At 40.1% G+C, this 16228-nt stretch overlaps 1 protein-coding gene across 3 annotated transcripts in view; it reads right to left on the reverse strand.

The window, feature by feature from the left end:
• Nucleotides 1–4502: 4502 nt before the first annotated feature.
• PSIP1 (PC4 and SRSF1 interacting protein 1) overlaps nucleotides 4503–16228 on the reverse strand; it is a 32426-nt gene continuing 20700 nt past the window's right edge. For all 3 annotated transcript variants that reach the window (XM_030258813.4, XM_002193023.6, XM_072922346.1), the window contains exons 13-17: nucleotides 15357–15427; nucleotides 11065–11166; nucleotides 10166–10385; nucleotides 7255–7366; nucleotides 4503–5270 (exon numbers count right to left, since the gene is read on the reverse strand). In XM_030258813.4, the coding sequence (XP_030114673.1) occupies nucleotides 5207–5270; nucleotides 7255–7366; nucleotides 10166–10385; nucleotides 11065–11166; nucleotides 15357–15427 (569 nt within the window). In that variant the 3' untranslated portion in view covers nucleotides 4503–5206. The remainder of the gene's footprint in view (nucleotides 5271–7254; nucleotides 7367–10165; nucleotides 10386–11064; nucleotides 11167–15356; nucleotides 15428–16228) is intronic.

A 16228-nucleotide genomic window follows, 5' to 3' on the forward strand; every position in this document is an offset into this window, starting at 1 on the left:
GCCAGCTGTTGGCCTATGTATTTCAATGAACCAACCACTTGTAAAAGCAGGTGGTGAGGGTTCTCTTATCCTTCAGGAATCTGCAGAAAATGAAGTGCCTTGCCCACCACAATTGTGACAAGTCCAACTGCTGGGGCTGGGCTGGTTTGTGGTGCTGTAGCAGCTGCTTTAAAGATCCTCTTTTATACAGGTTGCAACTTCAGCATTTGCCTCACAAGTTGCTACTCCTTATCTTTCCCCTATCTCCTCCTCTTTCAGCTGTCTCCCATAAATATACAGGCTTCCCAATCTGCTTCAGTATAGGATCAGGGATCATCTAGAGAGCTAGCTTGAGTTCTAAAGCACTAATCAATAGTTTTTTTGTGGGGGCATTTTTTTTTCTTTCTTTAGCCGTAAAGAGAAGGGAGTGTCAAAATGTGAGTTTACTCTTTCATTAAATTAATTTGCTTCAAATATGCTGTCTCTCACACAACTCATTTATCTTCTTAATTAAAAGTTAAGATTAAATATATAAAAAAATTGGTGTCTCTGCAGATTAAGAAATTTTACTGGGTCAGTCCCATACTTCCAGTAATGAAGAGAGAAAGTAGCCACAGTCTGGGTGTGGGAGTTGAGAGTATTCAGTGCTTAACTACAAAACAGAGAAGAATCATATTAGAAGCTTGCTGTTCATATGATGTGGTCCTCCTTCATATTCAGTGATGCATCCTAAGTCATAGACTTACGTGATGAACCTAAGTCATAGGTTCTAAAGATCCCAGAAGTTGTCACAGGACAACTGATTCTGGTCTTGATTTGGTAAGTCGGAATGAGTCCTCTGAGTGAAATCCAGCATTGCATACAATGCCCATTTGCAGCTAAATCTCTACAACACCAGCTGGCTATTTGTTTTAACAGCTTATTAAATACTATGAGTGTTTCGATGAAGAAAACATACAATCAGGTTTATTACTTCATGACAAAAAATGAGAAAAAAATTATTTTTAATAATCCCCTGTCTGTGTGTTGCTATTTGAATCTGAAAAACATTAACCTGAATCTGTGGTACTTCCCAATGTCTTGTAGATTCTCTCCCTGATGAAAGTTTATGCCTTGCTGACAAGGTGATATACAACACTGTTTCTTGTATTGAGGAAGAGAAGAGTTCCCTCTGATTTTATGTTAACATGAAGTTCCAAAAGAAAACATGATTCATATAGACAGTGCTATAGCATTTCCCAGTGCTATCCAGGCACTTGTAACATTACCACAAGAGTCCCCTATGTACTTGAATGATGAACAACTCAACAGGGCTGCACAATAGTTTAACCTGTAGTTAACTCCATTCTTGAAGTAGGGATGCTGTTGTTGAAATTAACTCTGCTTTAAATTTTGTGCATAGCTGTGTTTTCTAAGAAAGAATCAGCCTTATTCCTTGTGAGACTTTTAAGTGAATGCCCAGTCACTCTTAGCTCTTATGTTTGTATCTTTCAAGAGACACAGTTTAGGGCCATTCAGGCATCTTTGAAGGTGAGATGACCCATTCTATAGTTATGTCAGACTTTATGAATTTAGATTATTTATGGTTTGTAAATGAGAAGTAAATTTAGGCAGTACAAAGCCCAAGCAGCTCTATGGACAGAGTGATTGCACCACACAATCAGGACCTTCATCTCTGCATCCAATCTCAACTCTGAAACAGTGGCAAGGTGCTCCATTATTTCTGAAACAGTTGTGACAGCTGAGTGAGCTTATCAATACTTGTGTGAAAACTAGGTGGATTTGGCAATTCAGCATCCTTGTCAAATATACAGTACCTTTTTTTTATTTTTTGGTATAAGGTTTGATAAAAGGGATGGTAAAAAATAAGCAATGCTTTATGTGAGGATTGCCAGTAACATCTTTACAGAAATACTTTCAAGGGTAAAAGTGGAAGTTGTTTGAGAGTTCCTTGAGGTTTCAATAAAGTACATCTTATGACTAGCTGGAACATGGAAATCTGCAGAATCCAGCATATAGTGACAAACCTCTATTTGTAAGCTAAATGAGAATGCTGCTTATCTGATGGTGAAGCTGTACAGCCATGTCAGTCATTCCCCTTTAACATCAGTCTGTTGAGAAGTGCTGGAGATTGTCAGAAGTCACAGTCTGTGGAGGTCAATCATTGTGGCCATCTGCCAAAGACAGTTTCATACTGGAGCTGCCATGGTGATTGAACTTGCAGGTTTAACCTCAGGTTTTATCTTCAAGATCAGAAATGCAGGAGCGAGCAACCTCAAAATGTCAGAAGCCAATGTGGCAAAGCAGGAGGCCAGGTTAGCTGAGTGGGGATATTCTTTTTGAGTCTAGGCAGACCTGGTGTGTACTTGGTGAAGCAAGGACAGGGGGCATGCATGCAAGGAATACAGAGATGGTGCTCCCACTGCAGGAAGAACATTAATGTAGTCAAAGTTCAACTGGGGTTAAAGCTTTCCAGAATTGTGGGCACAATAAAAAGAGGGTGGGTTTTAAAATATCAGTAGCAAAAGGCAGTGCAGAAAAATCATTGTCCCTCACCTACAGGATGAGGATGGTTACCTCACCAACAGGGACATAGACAAGTCAGAGATGTTAATGCTTTCTTTGCCTCTCTTCAACCTGGGTTATGGGGCATGGGGGGTCCCAGTGTCCTGAGCTGGAGGACCAGGACTGTGAGAGTGACCAACTCCTAGTGGGCCCTGGACCTGTGCAGGATCTGCTGGATCCCGTTTAAGTGTTTGGGGTTGATGGGATTCATCCAAGAGTACTCCAAATAGCTGTCTGATGTCACTGCAAGGTCTCTCAATGAGTTTTGAATTATTTTGGGAATTTGGACAGGTCCAGTCAACTGAAATCTGGCTAACATTGTTCCAATTTTCAGGAATGGCAAGAAGGATGACCCTGAAAACTACAAACCTGTCAGTCTCGTTTCAGTGACTGGTAAAATTGTGGAGATTATTCTGTGACTTCCTGAAAACACCTGAAGGACAATGCAGGTTTCAGTCAGAACGAACCAGCACAGCTTCATGACGGGAAAGTCCTGCTTATCAAACCTAATTTCCTTTTATGACAAGGTAACATACCTAGTTAATCAAGGGGAGCTAGAACATATAATCTTTTAGGATTTCAGTAAAGCTTTCAATACTGTCTTTCACAGTATCCTCCTGGAAAAGAATATCCTGTGTACAACACAGTAAATGCCTCATGAAATGGGTGAGCAACTGGCTCATGTGTTGGGCACAGGGGATTTCAGTGAATGGGGTAACAGCAGACTGGTAACCGGTCACTGCTGGGGTTCCAAAGGGCTCTATCCTTGACCCTGTGCTCTTCATCCTCTTTATTAACGACCCAGATGCAGGACTTGAAGGATACTGAGTGAGTTTGCCAATGGTATTAAACTGGGAGAAGCTGTTGACTCCCTCAAGGGCAGGGAGGCCCTGCAGAGACCATAAAGTGGGAAGGTTGGGCAATCACCAACGATATGACGTTCAACAACAGAAAGTGCCAAATTCTGAGATGCACCAGGGATAGGGCAACCCTGGATGTATGGACAGACTGGGAATGAGATGCTGGAAAGCAGTGCCACAGAAAAGGACCTGGGGGTCCTGGTTGAACATGGTCAGCAGTGCCCTGGCGGCCAGGAGGGCCAGCCCCGGCCCTGGGGGACATCAGGCCCAGCATCACCAGGTGAGGGAGGGGATTGTCCTGCTCGGAGCTGGGGCAGCCTCACCTCAAGTGCTAGGGGCTGGTTTGGGCACCACAGTAAAGGACATGAAACTGTTACAGTGTCCAGAGGAGGGCAATGAGGATGGTGAAGAGCCTTGAGGGGAAGCTCTGTGAGGAGTGGCTGAGGTCTCTTGGTCTCTTCAGCCTAGATGAGACTGAACCAAGACCTCATCACAGTCTACAATGTACTCAAAAGGGGAAGAAGAAGGGTGCAGGCACAGATCTCTGTGATCAGTGACAGGAGCTGAGGGAATGGCCTGAAGCTGTGTCAGGGGAGGTTTAGGTGGGATATTCAGAAAAGGTTCTTCACCCAGAGGGTGGTTGGCCACTGAAACAGCTCCCTGGGGAAGTGGTCACAGCAGCAGCCCGACCGAGTTCAGAAGTGTTTGGACAATGCTTTCAGGCATATGGTGTGTCTTGTGCAAGGCCAGGAGTTGGGACTTTGAAGATCCTTGTGGGTTCCCTTCAACTCAGCATGTTCTATGTGTATTCTCAGGATTTTCAAACTCTACTTTTTAACCTGGCTGTCCTCTGTCAAATACCACATACAAATGTTACAGTTTTGGGCAAAGTCTGTGTTTCAAGAAACATGCTTCAGAGATTTGTACTTCTTCTATTCCCTTTCATGCCTCCAGGAATTAAATCACTTTACCAGTGTTTCTGTTAAAATTCTAGTTAGGGATCCCCAAGTTAATGCCAGAGCAGTAAAATCAAAAGAGTACTAAAACCAGACTCATGTTTTTCCTATGAATGGTTCTGTCTACACAAGGATGTCTTAATCAGTTTAAAATTCTTTAATTCCATAAATCGTTCAAGACAGTTTTTTCCAACCATTCTGCAGCAGCAGGTTCTGTGAGAACACCACACTTTTCAGTATACTTTCTATACCAAAAGCAAATAATAAAAGTCACATTGCAGTAAATTGGCACAATGCATTTTGCAAGAACAGAACTAAACGTATTTTAAACAAAAACAAACAATGAAGTATACTCATACATTAACATTGTAACAGCTATAAAAATGCCGCTTTCAACTCCTACAAAACACAGTGAAAAGACATCCCCAACAAGAGTTGAAAAACTGCACAGAGGTAAGTATCATAGGAAGAGAGGTTTTATACAAATGAAGCAACTGGAGAGTTAGAAGTATTTACACTTTTTCCTGCTATTAACTAGACAAACACACAGTAGCAAGTTAAAAATATACTACAACTCTAAGTCCTGTAACATGTAAGCATTTTCTAAGTGGGATTTTCATCTTTTGAAATGTGTTACCTGTTAATACTGGATATAACTATTGGCAAAAGTGTTTAAATACTTTAAAACCAAGATTAAAGGGACTTTTATTCCACAAAATTTAACTTCAAAATACTATGCTTATAAAATTATTTAGAATTTCAGCAGTCTATAGATTTCAAATGCAAAACTTAACAATCCTATTTAATCTGTAATTAAAAAAACCAAACAACAAAACTTCAGTGATGTCATTTATTTTCAAAGGCAGAATCATCTGCTGGCTTTTCAAGCTCTCTCTCTTCACCACACGTCCTAGAAACAAAATAAAGCAACGTTATTGATCACATACAAAAGCAGCAGGCAAGACGTATTCCAGGTGATTGCACAGTCTAGAGCAAGCAATGCTGATGAGCACTCAGCAGTACAGGAAGCCTGGAGAACTGAGGCTGTTGGCAATGCCAGCTGTTGTTACCCTAAAACGTCCTCAAATCTGAAGCTAAGCTGGCAGTGAGTGGCATCACTATTGATGTATGTGATGGGCTGTGAAGGGCAGTCATTCAGAGCTCCATTTGTATCTGTACTGTATGTCAGTTTAGGTGGAAAAGTGCTCTAGCTTAACATGCTTTACCTCCTGCCACTGAAATCCACTGTATCTCTGAACACTGAGGTAACCTTCTGGAGCAGTATGCATTTTTACAAAAAGCACCTGAAAAATGTTCTTACGTGCCAATCAGATCAGAAATTTTAATTTACAGAACTTTTTTCAAAATTTCTGAATTACATCTTCAGAAAGGTACAGACATGTCTTCCCTCTAGCAGAGGGAGAAATGTTCAGAACCAAATATAGTCTTGTGATTTAAGAGGTTTACCAGCTCTTTGCTTAGAGTGAGCCACACAAGTGTTTTGGACATTATTTATTTCATTTACTTGTTTCTCACTTATAAGAAACCAAATATTGGTAGACAAAATATTGAATGAAAGGAAGTTTGTATGCTGGAGATTATGGAGCTTGAATTCAGACATGTGGATGCACTTCTCAACATGCACTGTATTTGCAAGGGATTTATTTAAAAATCTGGTTTTTTGCTGTTAGCTACCAGTAAGTTATCGAAGTCAATGATCATTGGAGTGTAGGTTCAAAGCCACAGCAGACACCATACACACACTTAATAGATATGTTTATTTAATTTGTTTAAGCATGGGCTAGAATATAACCTGTATGAGAACCTACACTTTTAACTCCACTATGTTCCTGTAGCATGTTGCTTGTTTAGACCAAGTGAGTATTCACTGTAACTAGTTGAAAACTCCCAAATCCACTTCAGTACTTCTGAGGCTGCCTCACAATAAATACCAGATAAATTTTCATCTTAAGTGGCTTTTTTGTTGTTGTTGTTTTGTCGTGTTTAAGTTTACCTTACTGTAAATAACAGTCAATATTCCACTCTTTTGTATATTTTTAACTTGGCAGATAGCCAAAAGAATACCAGGCAGCTGCAGCTTCTCTGGATCTGCTTGAAAACAGTAATGAAAGGAGCTTGCTCCAATACATACTGCTGAACAAAAAGAATCTCCGAGTGAAGGTGCAGAGTGCCTGGAGAAAACAAAGTGTACTTCAAATTTGTTACTAAATTCTATTAAGTGTTTATCTTTCTGTAAGAGATTCATTGCTTGTTACTTATGTTTACAAAACATATTTTTTGCTGCAACCAAAGTTTAAATACTTAATGCCAGACAAATTCAAGCATTCTTATTCAAGCAAGATTTTTGGTTAAAATCAGTGCATTCAACTCTATAAAGCATTCAGACGTCTGAAATTTCACAGGTTTAAGTCCTAGCCTGCAGTTTACCTGCATTTGAGTGACTTTTATAGCCAAACTGTAGAAAATGATTTAAAGTGGCTGTCTATTGATGACAATACATGAATTCACAAAAAATATTAATAAATCTCATTAGTTTCTATAAAACTTGGTTCAGACTTCCTTTGCTTCCAACTTAATAGCCTATAACACAAGAAAAAGCTTTTACTTTGCCCTGGTCCACCACATGCTGATTCTCTCCAATAGCAGGACATTCTTTTATGTTTTTTAAGTCTCTACCACAGCAGCGAGTGAAAGAATATTCATTCAAAACTTAAACAGAAGATTTGCACACTGTTACTCTCTAAAGCTGATAGCAAACTATGAAAAAAACAGTACCTTAACATGGTTAAGTAACTTCCATCTACTGCTGTTCTATTTTACATGATTAAGCTAGAGCAGAACAGATCCTCGGCTCAATAAGGTTATTAACTTACTTTTTCTTACTGCCAGCTTCATGCCTATCTTTCCTTTCTTCAGCATTTTCTCCATTGTGTTGTGACTGGTTGGTGTCCTGGGCTTCAGAACCTCCATTCAGAATCTTCGAACCTTTAAAAGAAAATAGCAGAAAAGTGGTACTTGCAGGGAATAAAACTGTATTATAATAGCCCCTGATAATTTCTTTACCATAATCAAACAAAACATAAATATTTTCCCCTCACCTTGATACCCAGGCAGCTGAAACAATACAAAGACACTAACTGATATGGCTTCAACTTCTGAACATCCCATGTCACGTGCCTCATCTTATGGGAATTGAACAGTTTGTATTTTTCATGCAACTTCAAGTTCTTCTGTGCTCGCTAGGCTACAGATCATAGGCCTAATACTTGTTTGTATTCTGAGCAGTGAGAGAATATACTTCAGTAGTCAATTCAGTAGTAAATTCTTTCTACCATTCTAACCAGTTAATTTTGGGGGATTCTTGTTGCTTTAACTGGTGAAATTATTAGTTCCATTACATCTCATTTATTCTTGACTACCACAAGTCACATATAATCAAAATACAAGTTATATAAGTGTTTAATGATAGCATGAATTTTTCAAGCAGGAAAGCAGCACTAGTTGGAAGGTATATTTAGTGTAGTCAATGCAGAAATATTTAACATCTTAAAGAATTTCTGTGATGACTAAATGTTTTGCTGTGGTATTACAAGCCAGTGAGTTTTGAGTGAGTTGAGGAACATCACTCTCTGAAGTAATGGTCCATTTTACTTGAAGTTGCAGATTTATAAAAGAGTTCCTCTATTAAACTACTGGGGTACAGTAAGAAAAAAGACAAGATGTTATTCATCTGAATTTTTACAGTTTATCTATTTATACTTGCTCAGAATCAGTTCTGAACTCAAAGGCCACAGGAGGAATTCAATAAAACAGTAAATGCTATATTTCTTTGTTACAAAGCAGATAATCTGATGCTGTACATTAAGTACCAGCAATTACATAATTCTGTATTGACTATCATTGTGAAGATAGTCAGGGTTCAGCAGTTCAGTTTTTAAAAGGGCAAAAGAATGCATGTAAGGATCAGATTTTCTTTTTACAACAAATAAAGAAAAATTACTTCCATAAAATATCCCTTTACTCTGACAGAACTTCTTCCCATTTCTCCATGTGACTGGGCAACAACATGGTATTTCACTGTGTTCTGCAGAAGTTGTGTTAACCTTATCTGGAATGGCTTCACTACCCAGACTATGCCCAGGAAGCCTGTCAGTGTAGTTTCTTTGTTAAAGTATTAGTTGTACTGTTGAGAAAAGATCTGTATGGAACCTGTACTTCATCACACATTCTCACACCAGAAAATGTGGGATTTTAAAATCATCCTTGCTTTTTTAACAATTACAAGTATAGTGATATTCCTACTATAGTTGTGTTTAGTCCTTGGCACCTCAGTTATATTAATTTGTTACAATAATTTGTTTAGTCTTGATCCAGGTGGTGTAACTTCTAAATGATTTTCTGAAAAAAAACCCCAGTTCTGCTCCCAGAAATAAATTTTAAAGTAAATGTAGTTTCTGTGAGGTGCTTGTGGAGATCAAGGATCTAAATAACTTGAATTGATGAGTAGAACTCCTACATTGCAACACAGCTTTTCAGCGTGTCTGTCTCATTTTATTCCTCTATTTAAAAATGTATATATTTTAGTACTGATTTAAAATTATTATTGAGCACACTTACTACAGAAAGCTTTTGATATTCTGCTGTATAATTGCTTGTGATTGATGTGGAACTGTAATGTTAAGAGCATAAATACATTCTCCTGCCATAAATTATTATTTCTTTACTGTTATGCTGAACTACAGAAGTTGCATCAGGGAAGTAACACAGAAGTGGTTAAAAGTTGCTGCTACACATGGTAGAGGACGTATGATATAGAAAGGGCTAGGGAAGGAAACTAAGCAGTTGCAATTTCTCATTGTGGCAGAAGCTTAGGTACCAAACAGCTACTAGGAATAGAACATTGTGTTGGTTTTGGCTGGGGTGGGGTTAATTTTCTTCATGGGGCTGTGTTCTGGATTTGTGCTGAATACAAAGTTGATAATACAGAGATGTTTTTGACTTCTGTGCAGGGCTTACACACAGCCAAGGCCTTTTTATGTTCCTACACTGGGGAGGAAGTTGGGGCCACATGGGAGGTGACACGGCTGAGACAGGTGACCCAAACTGACCAAAGGGATATTCCAGACCATATGGCATCATGCTCAGTATGTGAAATAGGGGGGAAGGAAGGGGAATATATTTGAGTGATGACATTTATTTTCCTATTATGTATGGGGGCCCTGCTCTCCCAGGGATGGCTGAACACCTGCTGCCCATAGGAAGCGCTGGTTTGCTTTATGTGGACAGCTTTTGCCTTCCCCATTAAACTGTTTATTTCCACCTGTATGTTTTCTTCCTTTTATGATCCTGATTCTCTCCCTGATCCTCCTGGTGGAGGAGTGAACAAGTGGCTGTGATGGGTTTGACTGCTGCCTTGGTTAAAGTGCAACAATGGTAGTATGCCATTCTACTTCACATTTAATGTTTTGGGGTTTTTTTTGGTTTTTTTTTTGGTTTTTTTTTTAATTCTGTAACATTATCAAGTTTGATAATTTACAAAAGTAAAATTTGCAAGACCTAATTTTTGCAAAAGCCATTTCCTTTAGCCAATTGAGATAAAATGGCCATGGTAAATGTTACGTTGAATTTGAAACTTATTTGTAGCAGTACTTCCTTGACAACTTCAGATACGAAAAGGTTTTCATAGACTGGTGAAACTCCTGCATCAAGGATATTCTGAAGCTGGCTCAGAAACTAATGAACAAGTCTTTTATGTGACAAGAAAGTAAAGCCACAGTGACTCACCTGTTTGGTCTTTTTCCTTTTCAGTTTTTTTGTTTGCTCCTTTCTTCCCCTGTTCTTTGGTTTTATTAGCTTCTTCATGCTGCTTCTGCTCAGCAAGTGATTTATTCAGTACTTGGGAAAGAACAGAATCTCCTTCCCCAACCAGAAACATGGTCTTGAACTTGTTATATAGCATTGTAGATTTCTCCATGATAACTTGGCTAATTTTAAATTTTCGTATCTGAAATCAAAGTAATAAAACAGGCTCCACTTAGGTGCTTAAATATCTGTGTAATTTCACTACACACTAGCTTAAATTCTTCATTTAACCTACAATGAGATCATAGACTTTTGCACTTGAAGTGTCACAGAACTGCCAGGTTGAGAGGGACCTCAAAAGATCCTCTGGTCCTACCCTTCATGGGAAAGGGACCACATTATCAAGCACCTTTGATCTCATCACAATTTGAAAACCTCTAGTGATGGAACTCCACCACATCCCTAAGGAGGCTGTTACAGTAAAACAATTCTTATTACTGTAAAAAAAAAAAAAAAAAAAAAAAGGTTTTTTTAGTATCAAAATAAAACCTTTTCCAGTGCAACTTGCAACTTGTACCCATTGCCCCACATCTGGTAAAGACAAAAGCCTCAACCCTCTCTTTGCAGCAGCCCTTTGAACAGCTGAGTAACATGATGACTTTCCAGGAAGGAAAGAACTAAACCCTTCAGTTTTTGATTACAGGGCAGGTTCTCCAGCCCTTTGATCTTTTCGATGGCCCTCCTCTGGGCCCTTTCAAGTCTGTCTGCATCATTCTTGATCTGTAGGGATCCAGACTGGACAAAGTACTCCAATAATAAATAAACCTGGTATCAATTTAAGAAAACATACACACTGTGTTAACTAACATTGAAAATCTCACCTTCTTGAGAGTTAAGATCATCTCTGTATGTTTCTGAGCTTGTTGCATTGTAACTTGAAGGGATGCAAGCTCATCAAGAGCCTCAATACACCTGCTCACATCCTGTATATAAACAAAAAATTTGTCTGAAGACTTACATGTTAGTAATCTTTAATTAGCCATACTAACCTAACTTCTGTACTCAATGACACCTTCCTATAATATCCTTAATTTTAGAGCAATTTATATAGTCAAACTTCCCAACAAAAATTTAACAACAGTTTTCTCTTAGCTACTCCCATAAAAGGCAGATTATATTTAACTAAGTTGTAATATTTAACAGGAATTTTATGCTTTCAGCGTACATAAAAAGCAAGTTTTATGCTGCTTTCATGATTCTAGAACTTCTATGCTCAAAGCTGATCACCATAGTCAGTCTTTATCATGCATAATTTTTCACAAGCAATTAACCATTGAGAAGGCACAAAAACACTGTAGTTAATACAAAGAACTGTCCTTATACTCTCACTTCCTGCTACCTAGTATGCTTTACCCTCTTTTTAAGTAAGTTTACACAGATGCACTGCCATCCAGTCTGAGGGGCTCAGCCATGCCCTGCAGTGGTTCCTGTGGTGGTTCCTCCACTCGAGCAGGCTGGAACTAAGTCTAGCACAAGGCAGTCCCCCACCACCTCACTACCAGAACTTTGCTTCCAACAGCCAGAACAACTCTGTGTTTCCCTAGCTGGAACAGCTTGCTGCTCCTCATACCATACTTCTTCACTCATGCTTATTTCTTATCTTTGTATTTTCTCCAGATTGACCACTCCCAGCTCTCTTGGCTCCTCTTTTTCAACACATGCTCCAAGCCACTAATCCATCTTTGTGGCCCTTTGCTAGGCACCCTACAGTGCTGCATCTCCCCCTCAAACCCACAGGGGTAAGTCCTCCATGGACCTTGGCCAGCTGGGCAGTGGGGTGAGTCGGGCAGAGAAAAGGAGCTTCTCGTTGAATCCCGGTGGACTTTGAGAAACTCCCTCGTGAGTCCAAAGACGAGCTGGTCCCTCAAACAAAGGAAAGAGGTGCTCCTCCTCTAGATTAATTCCGTAGTTTAATGAGGGCCTGGAGAGATCCCAGGCTACATCCGAATCTGAAGGACATCCAGAGCAAAAGAGGGCCTCCCTGCTCGGAGCAGCCAGATATGGGGGGGGGGGGGAACCTGAGCAGCCCATGGGGGAAGGACATGGGAGTGGCTCTTTGGGGACAAGGCCTCAAGCCAGGGTCCAGGTACCTGGTGACCCTGTGAGAAGGCTCTGGACAAAGGGGAAGGGTCACGAGGTGATGGACACATCACCTGGGAGGAGACGGGGATGAGTCAGGGATTTTGGGGCTTGATGGACATACAGGTACTGCTGGGAAAGCTGGGATGAACCAAACGGATACAAGAAGGGGATATGGAGGGACAAACCATTATGAGGGGATATACAGTGCAAACACAACTCCACACTACAGTAGGTCCATGTCTCATCAGTGCCAGGTAGAGCACACTCCTTCCATGTTCTAGCAACTCTCCCTAATGTAGCCCAGAAAGCTGTTGGCCACTTTAGCTGCAAAACTGTATTGGTGGCTCATGCTAAGCTTGGTGTCCAACAATACCCTTCAGGTCATTTTCTGACAAGCTGCTATTCAGCCATTCACTCCCCAGGCCATGCTGGAGGCACAGGGTTATTGCTCCACAGGTGTGCTACTGCAACTGAAGTTGATGAAGCTCCTGTTGGCCCATTTCTCTCTGGATGGCAACACGCCCATCAAACCTTTGATTTCAGTTTTGTATCATTTGCAAACTTGCTATAGGTGTGGTTTGTATCATCATTCCAGTCTTAAATGACACACTTTAATAGTACTGACTATTAGTGACTGGCCTGTAGCTGGACTCTGTCACCGATTAGTTTTTAGTGCCCTACTGTTCAGTCAGTTTTCAGTCCACCTTTTCATCCGCCTGTTTAGTTCAGACCTCTTAAGTTTATCTTTGAAGCCAGAGAGACAGTGTCAAAAGCCATTTTAATCTTAACAGAAACAATAGCAATTCTTTCATCCACCAAGCTAGTTATCTCACAAAAGGACATCATTTTAGTCAAGCATAATTTCATCTTCATTATGCTGACAACTCTTAAAGCTCTTACTGTACTTCAAATCACTGGAAACAATATTCTGGAGGATTTGTCCCATCACATTTCAAGTGATCGGTGTGAGACTGACTGGCCTGTAGTAACCTAGATCCTCCTTCTGCAAGATGAGTGTGACATTTGCTTTCTTCCCGTCCTCAGGAACTAGCTCCTCATCACCATGATTTTTCAAAAACAAAATGGAGTGGATGGACAATGACATCATCCAGCTCCTCTGGCACTCTTATGCTTATTCTGTATTGGGTCACTGTCTAAATGTTCTCTAATTTGATTTTTGTCCTCTGAGCATCAAGATTTTATTGTTTTCATCTTCCCATGGTCTCAGGGACCTAGGAGCAGAATTGTACAAGCAAACTGAAGTCAATAAGACACTGGTTACCTTTGCCTTTTTCACTACTTGTTACCTCCGTTTTTGCTAAAGCACCTATCTGCCTATCCCATTCAGCAGCAGGCCCACATTTTCCTAGCCATTAAGATGAATCAACCTTAAGACCGAGGTAATCCCTAAAAGTGAGCCAGATCTCCTTGTCCTGTCTTCCCTCTAGTATGGTCTCTCAAGAGATTCTTCCAAGCAGACCCCTGCAGAGATCAAAGTCTGCTCTCCTGAGTCCAGGGCTATGATCCTTTTCACCCTGCTCCCTTCTCCCTGAACTTCACTATCACAGTCACTGCAGCCAAGGTTGCCCCTGACCTTCATATGCCTGTTGAGATCTTTGCTGTCTGGAGGATCAGGTCTTGGCTTACCAACTCCTTCATCACCTGTTAGGCAATTACCAAACTCCAGAAGCTTCCTGTTTTGCTGTGTTATCTGCATGTCCCTTCAGCAAATACCAGGGTATTTTAAGCTTCCAGTCAGAATAAAAGGCGCCTCCCCATTGTCTTAAGATGACTTAATTCTCTGCTTCTCCTTGATCAAGTGATCTGCAGAAGGCATTCTCAGGATGTCACTTATTTTGGTTTGCCCATTAATCCTGACCTGTAAGCTCCCAGTTCACTGATAAGCTGTCCCACTGCAAAGCTCCACACCTTTCAACTGGTCTCTCACATAAAGTTATCCTTCATCTTGTCTTCCCAGCACTCATCTTTCCTAAAGAGCCTGTAAACATATAAGGCATGTCTCACCTCACTTCTACCCAAATCTCTGATACCAATGAAGCCACAGCCCAGCAACTGCAGAGAGATTCCAGTTCCCCACAGTTGCTCCTCACAATATATGTATTATTACAGCCATCCCTAAGAGATGACACTCCAGAAAGGTTTTCCTTATTATGCTGGGCTGCCAGCAATTCCTCATTCAATGTGCTGATGCTTATGGTCATGCAATTTCAGTCCAGCCCTGCCAAGAAATTCTGTTGATTACAAAGTCAGTTTACATCACACTGCTGACATCTGTTTACATCTGATTGCCATCCTCCTCCACCACTTCCTCCTCTGCTACCATTCCTAGTTTGACACTCTTTAACCAGGCTGGCCTGCCCATTGGCAGCACTACTTTAGGGTGGATCTTGCCACCTCCTAGCACACCTATCCATTCCTTTGTGAGACCTTTCCTCAATAAAGGGATCACCACCTGGGTCCCCATACCTTTACCATTACTCTCAAAGTCACACAGTCATGCTTGATACTTTCAAAGTGTCCTCTGACTGTATCACTGGTGCACAACCTGAAGACCTGCAGCAGCAAACAAATAGTCATAAGGCCAGAAAGCCTCAAACATCTATCAGTAACATTCCAAATCCAAAGTCCTGACAAGCAGCAGATTTCCCTTGACAGTGAGTGGAGTCAGTGGACTGGAGGCCTAATCACTTGCATCCTGCTACTGCATCCAATGTCCTGGTGTTTCCACATGGCTCAGCAAGCTGACCTGGCACCAGATGTTCTATGTGATGTAATTCTATCTGAATGCTTCTGGTAAATAATTAATAATGTATTATTTTGAACCAAAACAGATTTAATTTGCTGACACTTATATTTCACTGCCCACAGTAACCACATCTAAGCACTAGTTATCTTTCATATAGAAAAAAATTCCTTTCATTTTCAGAGTATAAATTAGAAACAAGAACACATGCCAAATATTTCCTACTGGAATTTGAAACATGAATCAGTTTAAAAAAAGTATACTTACAAGATTATCAATTTTGAGGGAATTCTTTATTTCTGCATGTATCCTTTGAAGCCTAGAATCCACTGAAGTTTCTGAAGATTAAAAAAAATACTTAAAGAGTTACAACTGAAAAGAAATTTCTATTCTAAAACACAGCTGTCACCCTCTAATTGTAGGTCAGCTTAACAAGCAGTTTTAATAAATATTAAGAATTACAGAGCTGGAAGACCTTCCAGGACACCTGGATATTGATGGTTTAGTTTCAGTAAACTGGTCACAATTTAAGTTACAGACCAAATCCATCCAAATAAAATATGCCCAGTACACGTTTCAGAAGTGTGAAAGATAAATGGACATGGCATTCCCTAATTCATGTGCTGAATGCCTGCTTGGATTTGGTATATATTCTGAACAATAATGCAAGCAGTTTTCTTTAGGTCAAATCCATCTTGGATTGGTTTGGATAGTTTTTATTTGCCCTCTTGCTGCTACACCGGATTGAGTGGAGTCCATTCCACTCGATCTCTACTATACTACAAATTACAGATTACAGACTGTGGCTTGGATTGCCCTCAAAGATTGGAGTACTGAAAAAATAATTATTTATCCATCTGAAGGTCAGACAGCAGGCAAGACCATAGTAATCTGAATCTAAGCCTCCTTCTTAGTGAGAGGTAGTATCTAAATAGTTTCAAGAGGTCCCTTAGAGTATTGTATTATGAGAAGATACAAAGGGAAAAAATGACAGGAATAACTGAAGTGATTTATATCAAAGAATAAAAGCTTTTTTCTCATATACACAAACAGAAGAGACTGATATTTAAAAGATCAAATGACAGTGAAGTCAGAATAGGAAAGACCAGGTTCTACTGCACTGCACAAAGAACATGGAA

This window comes from Taeniopygia guttata, chromosome Z (assembly GCF_048771995.1).
Source record: "Taeniopygia guttata chromosome Z, bTaeGut7.mat, whole genome shotgun sequence".
Taxonomy (NCBI): Eukaryota; Metazoa; Chordata; class Aves; order Passeriformes; family Estrildidae; genus Taeniopygia; species Taeniopygia guttata.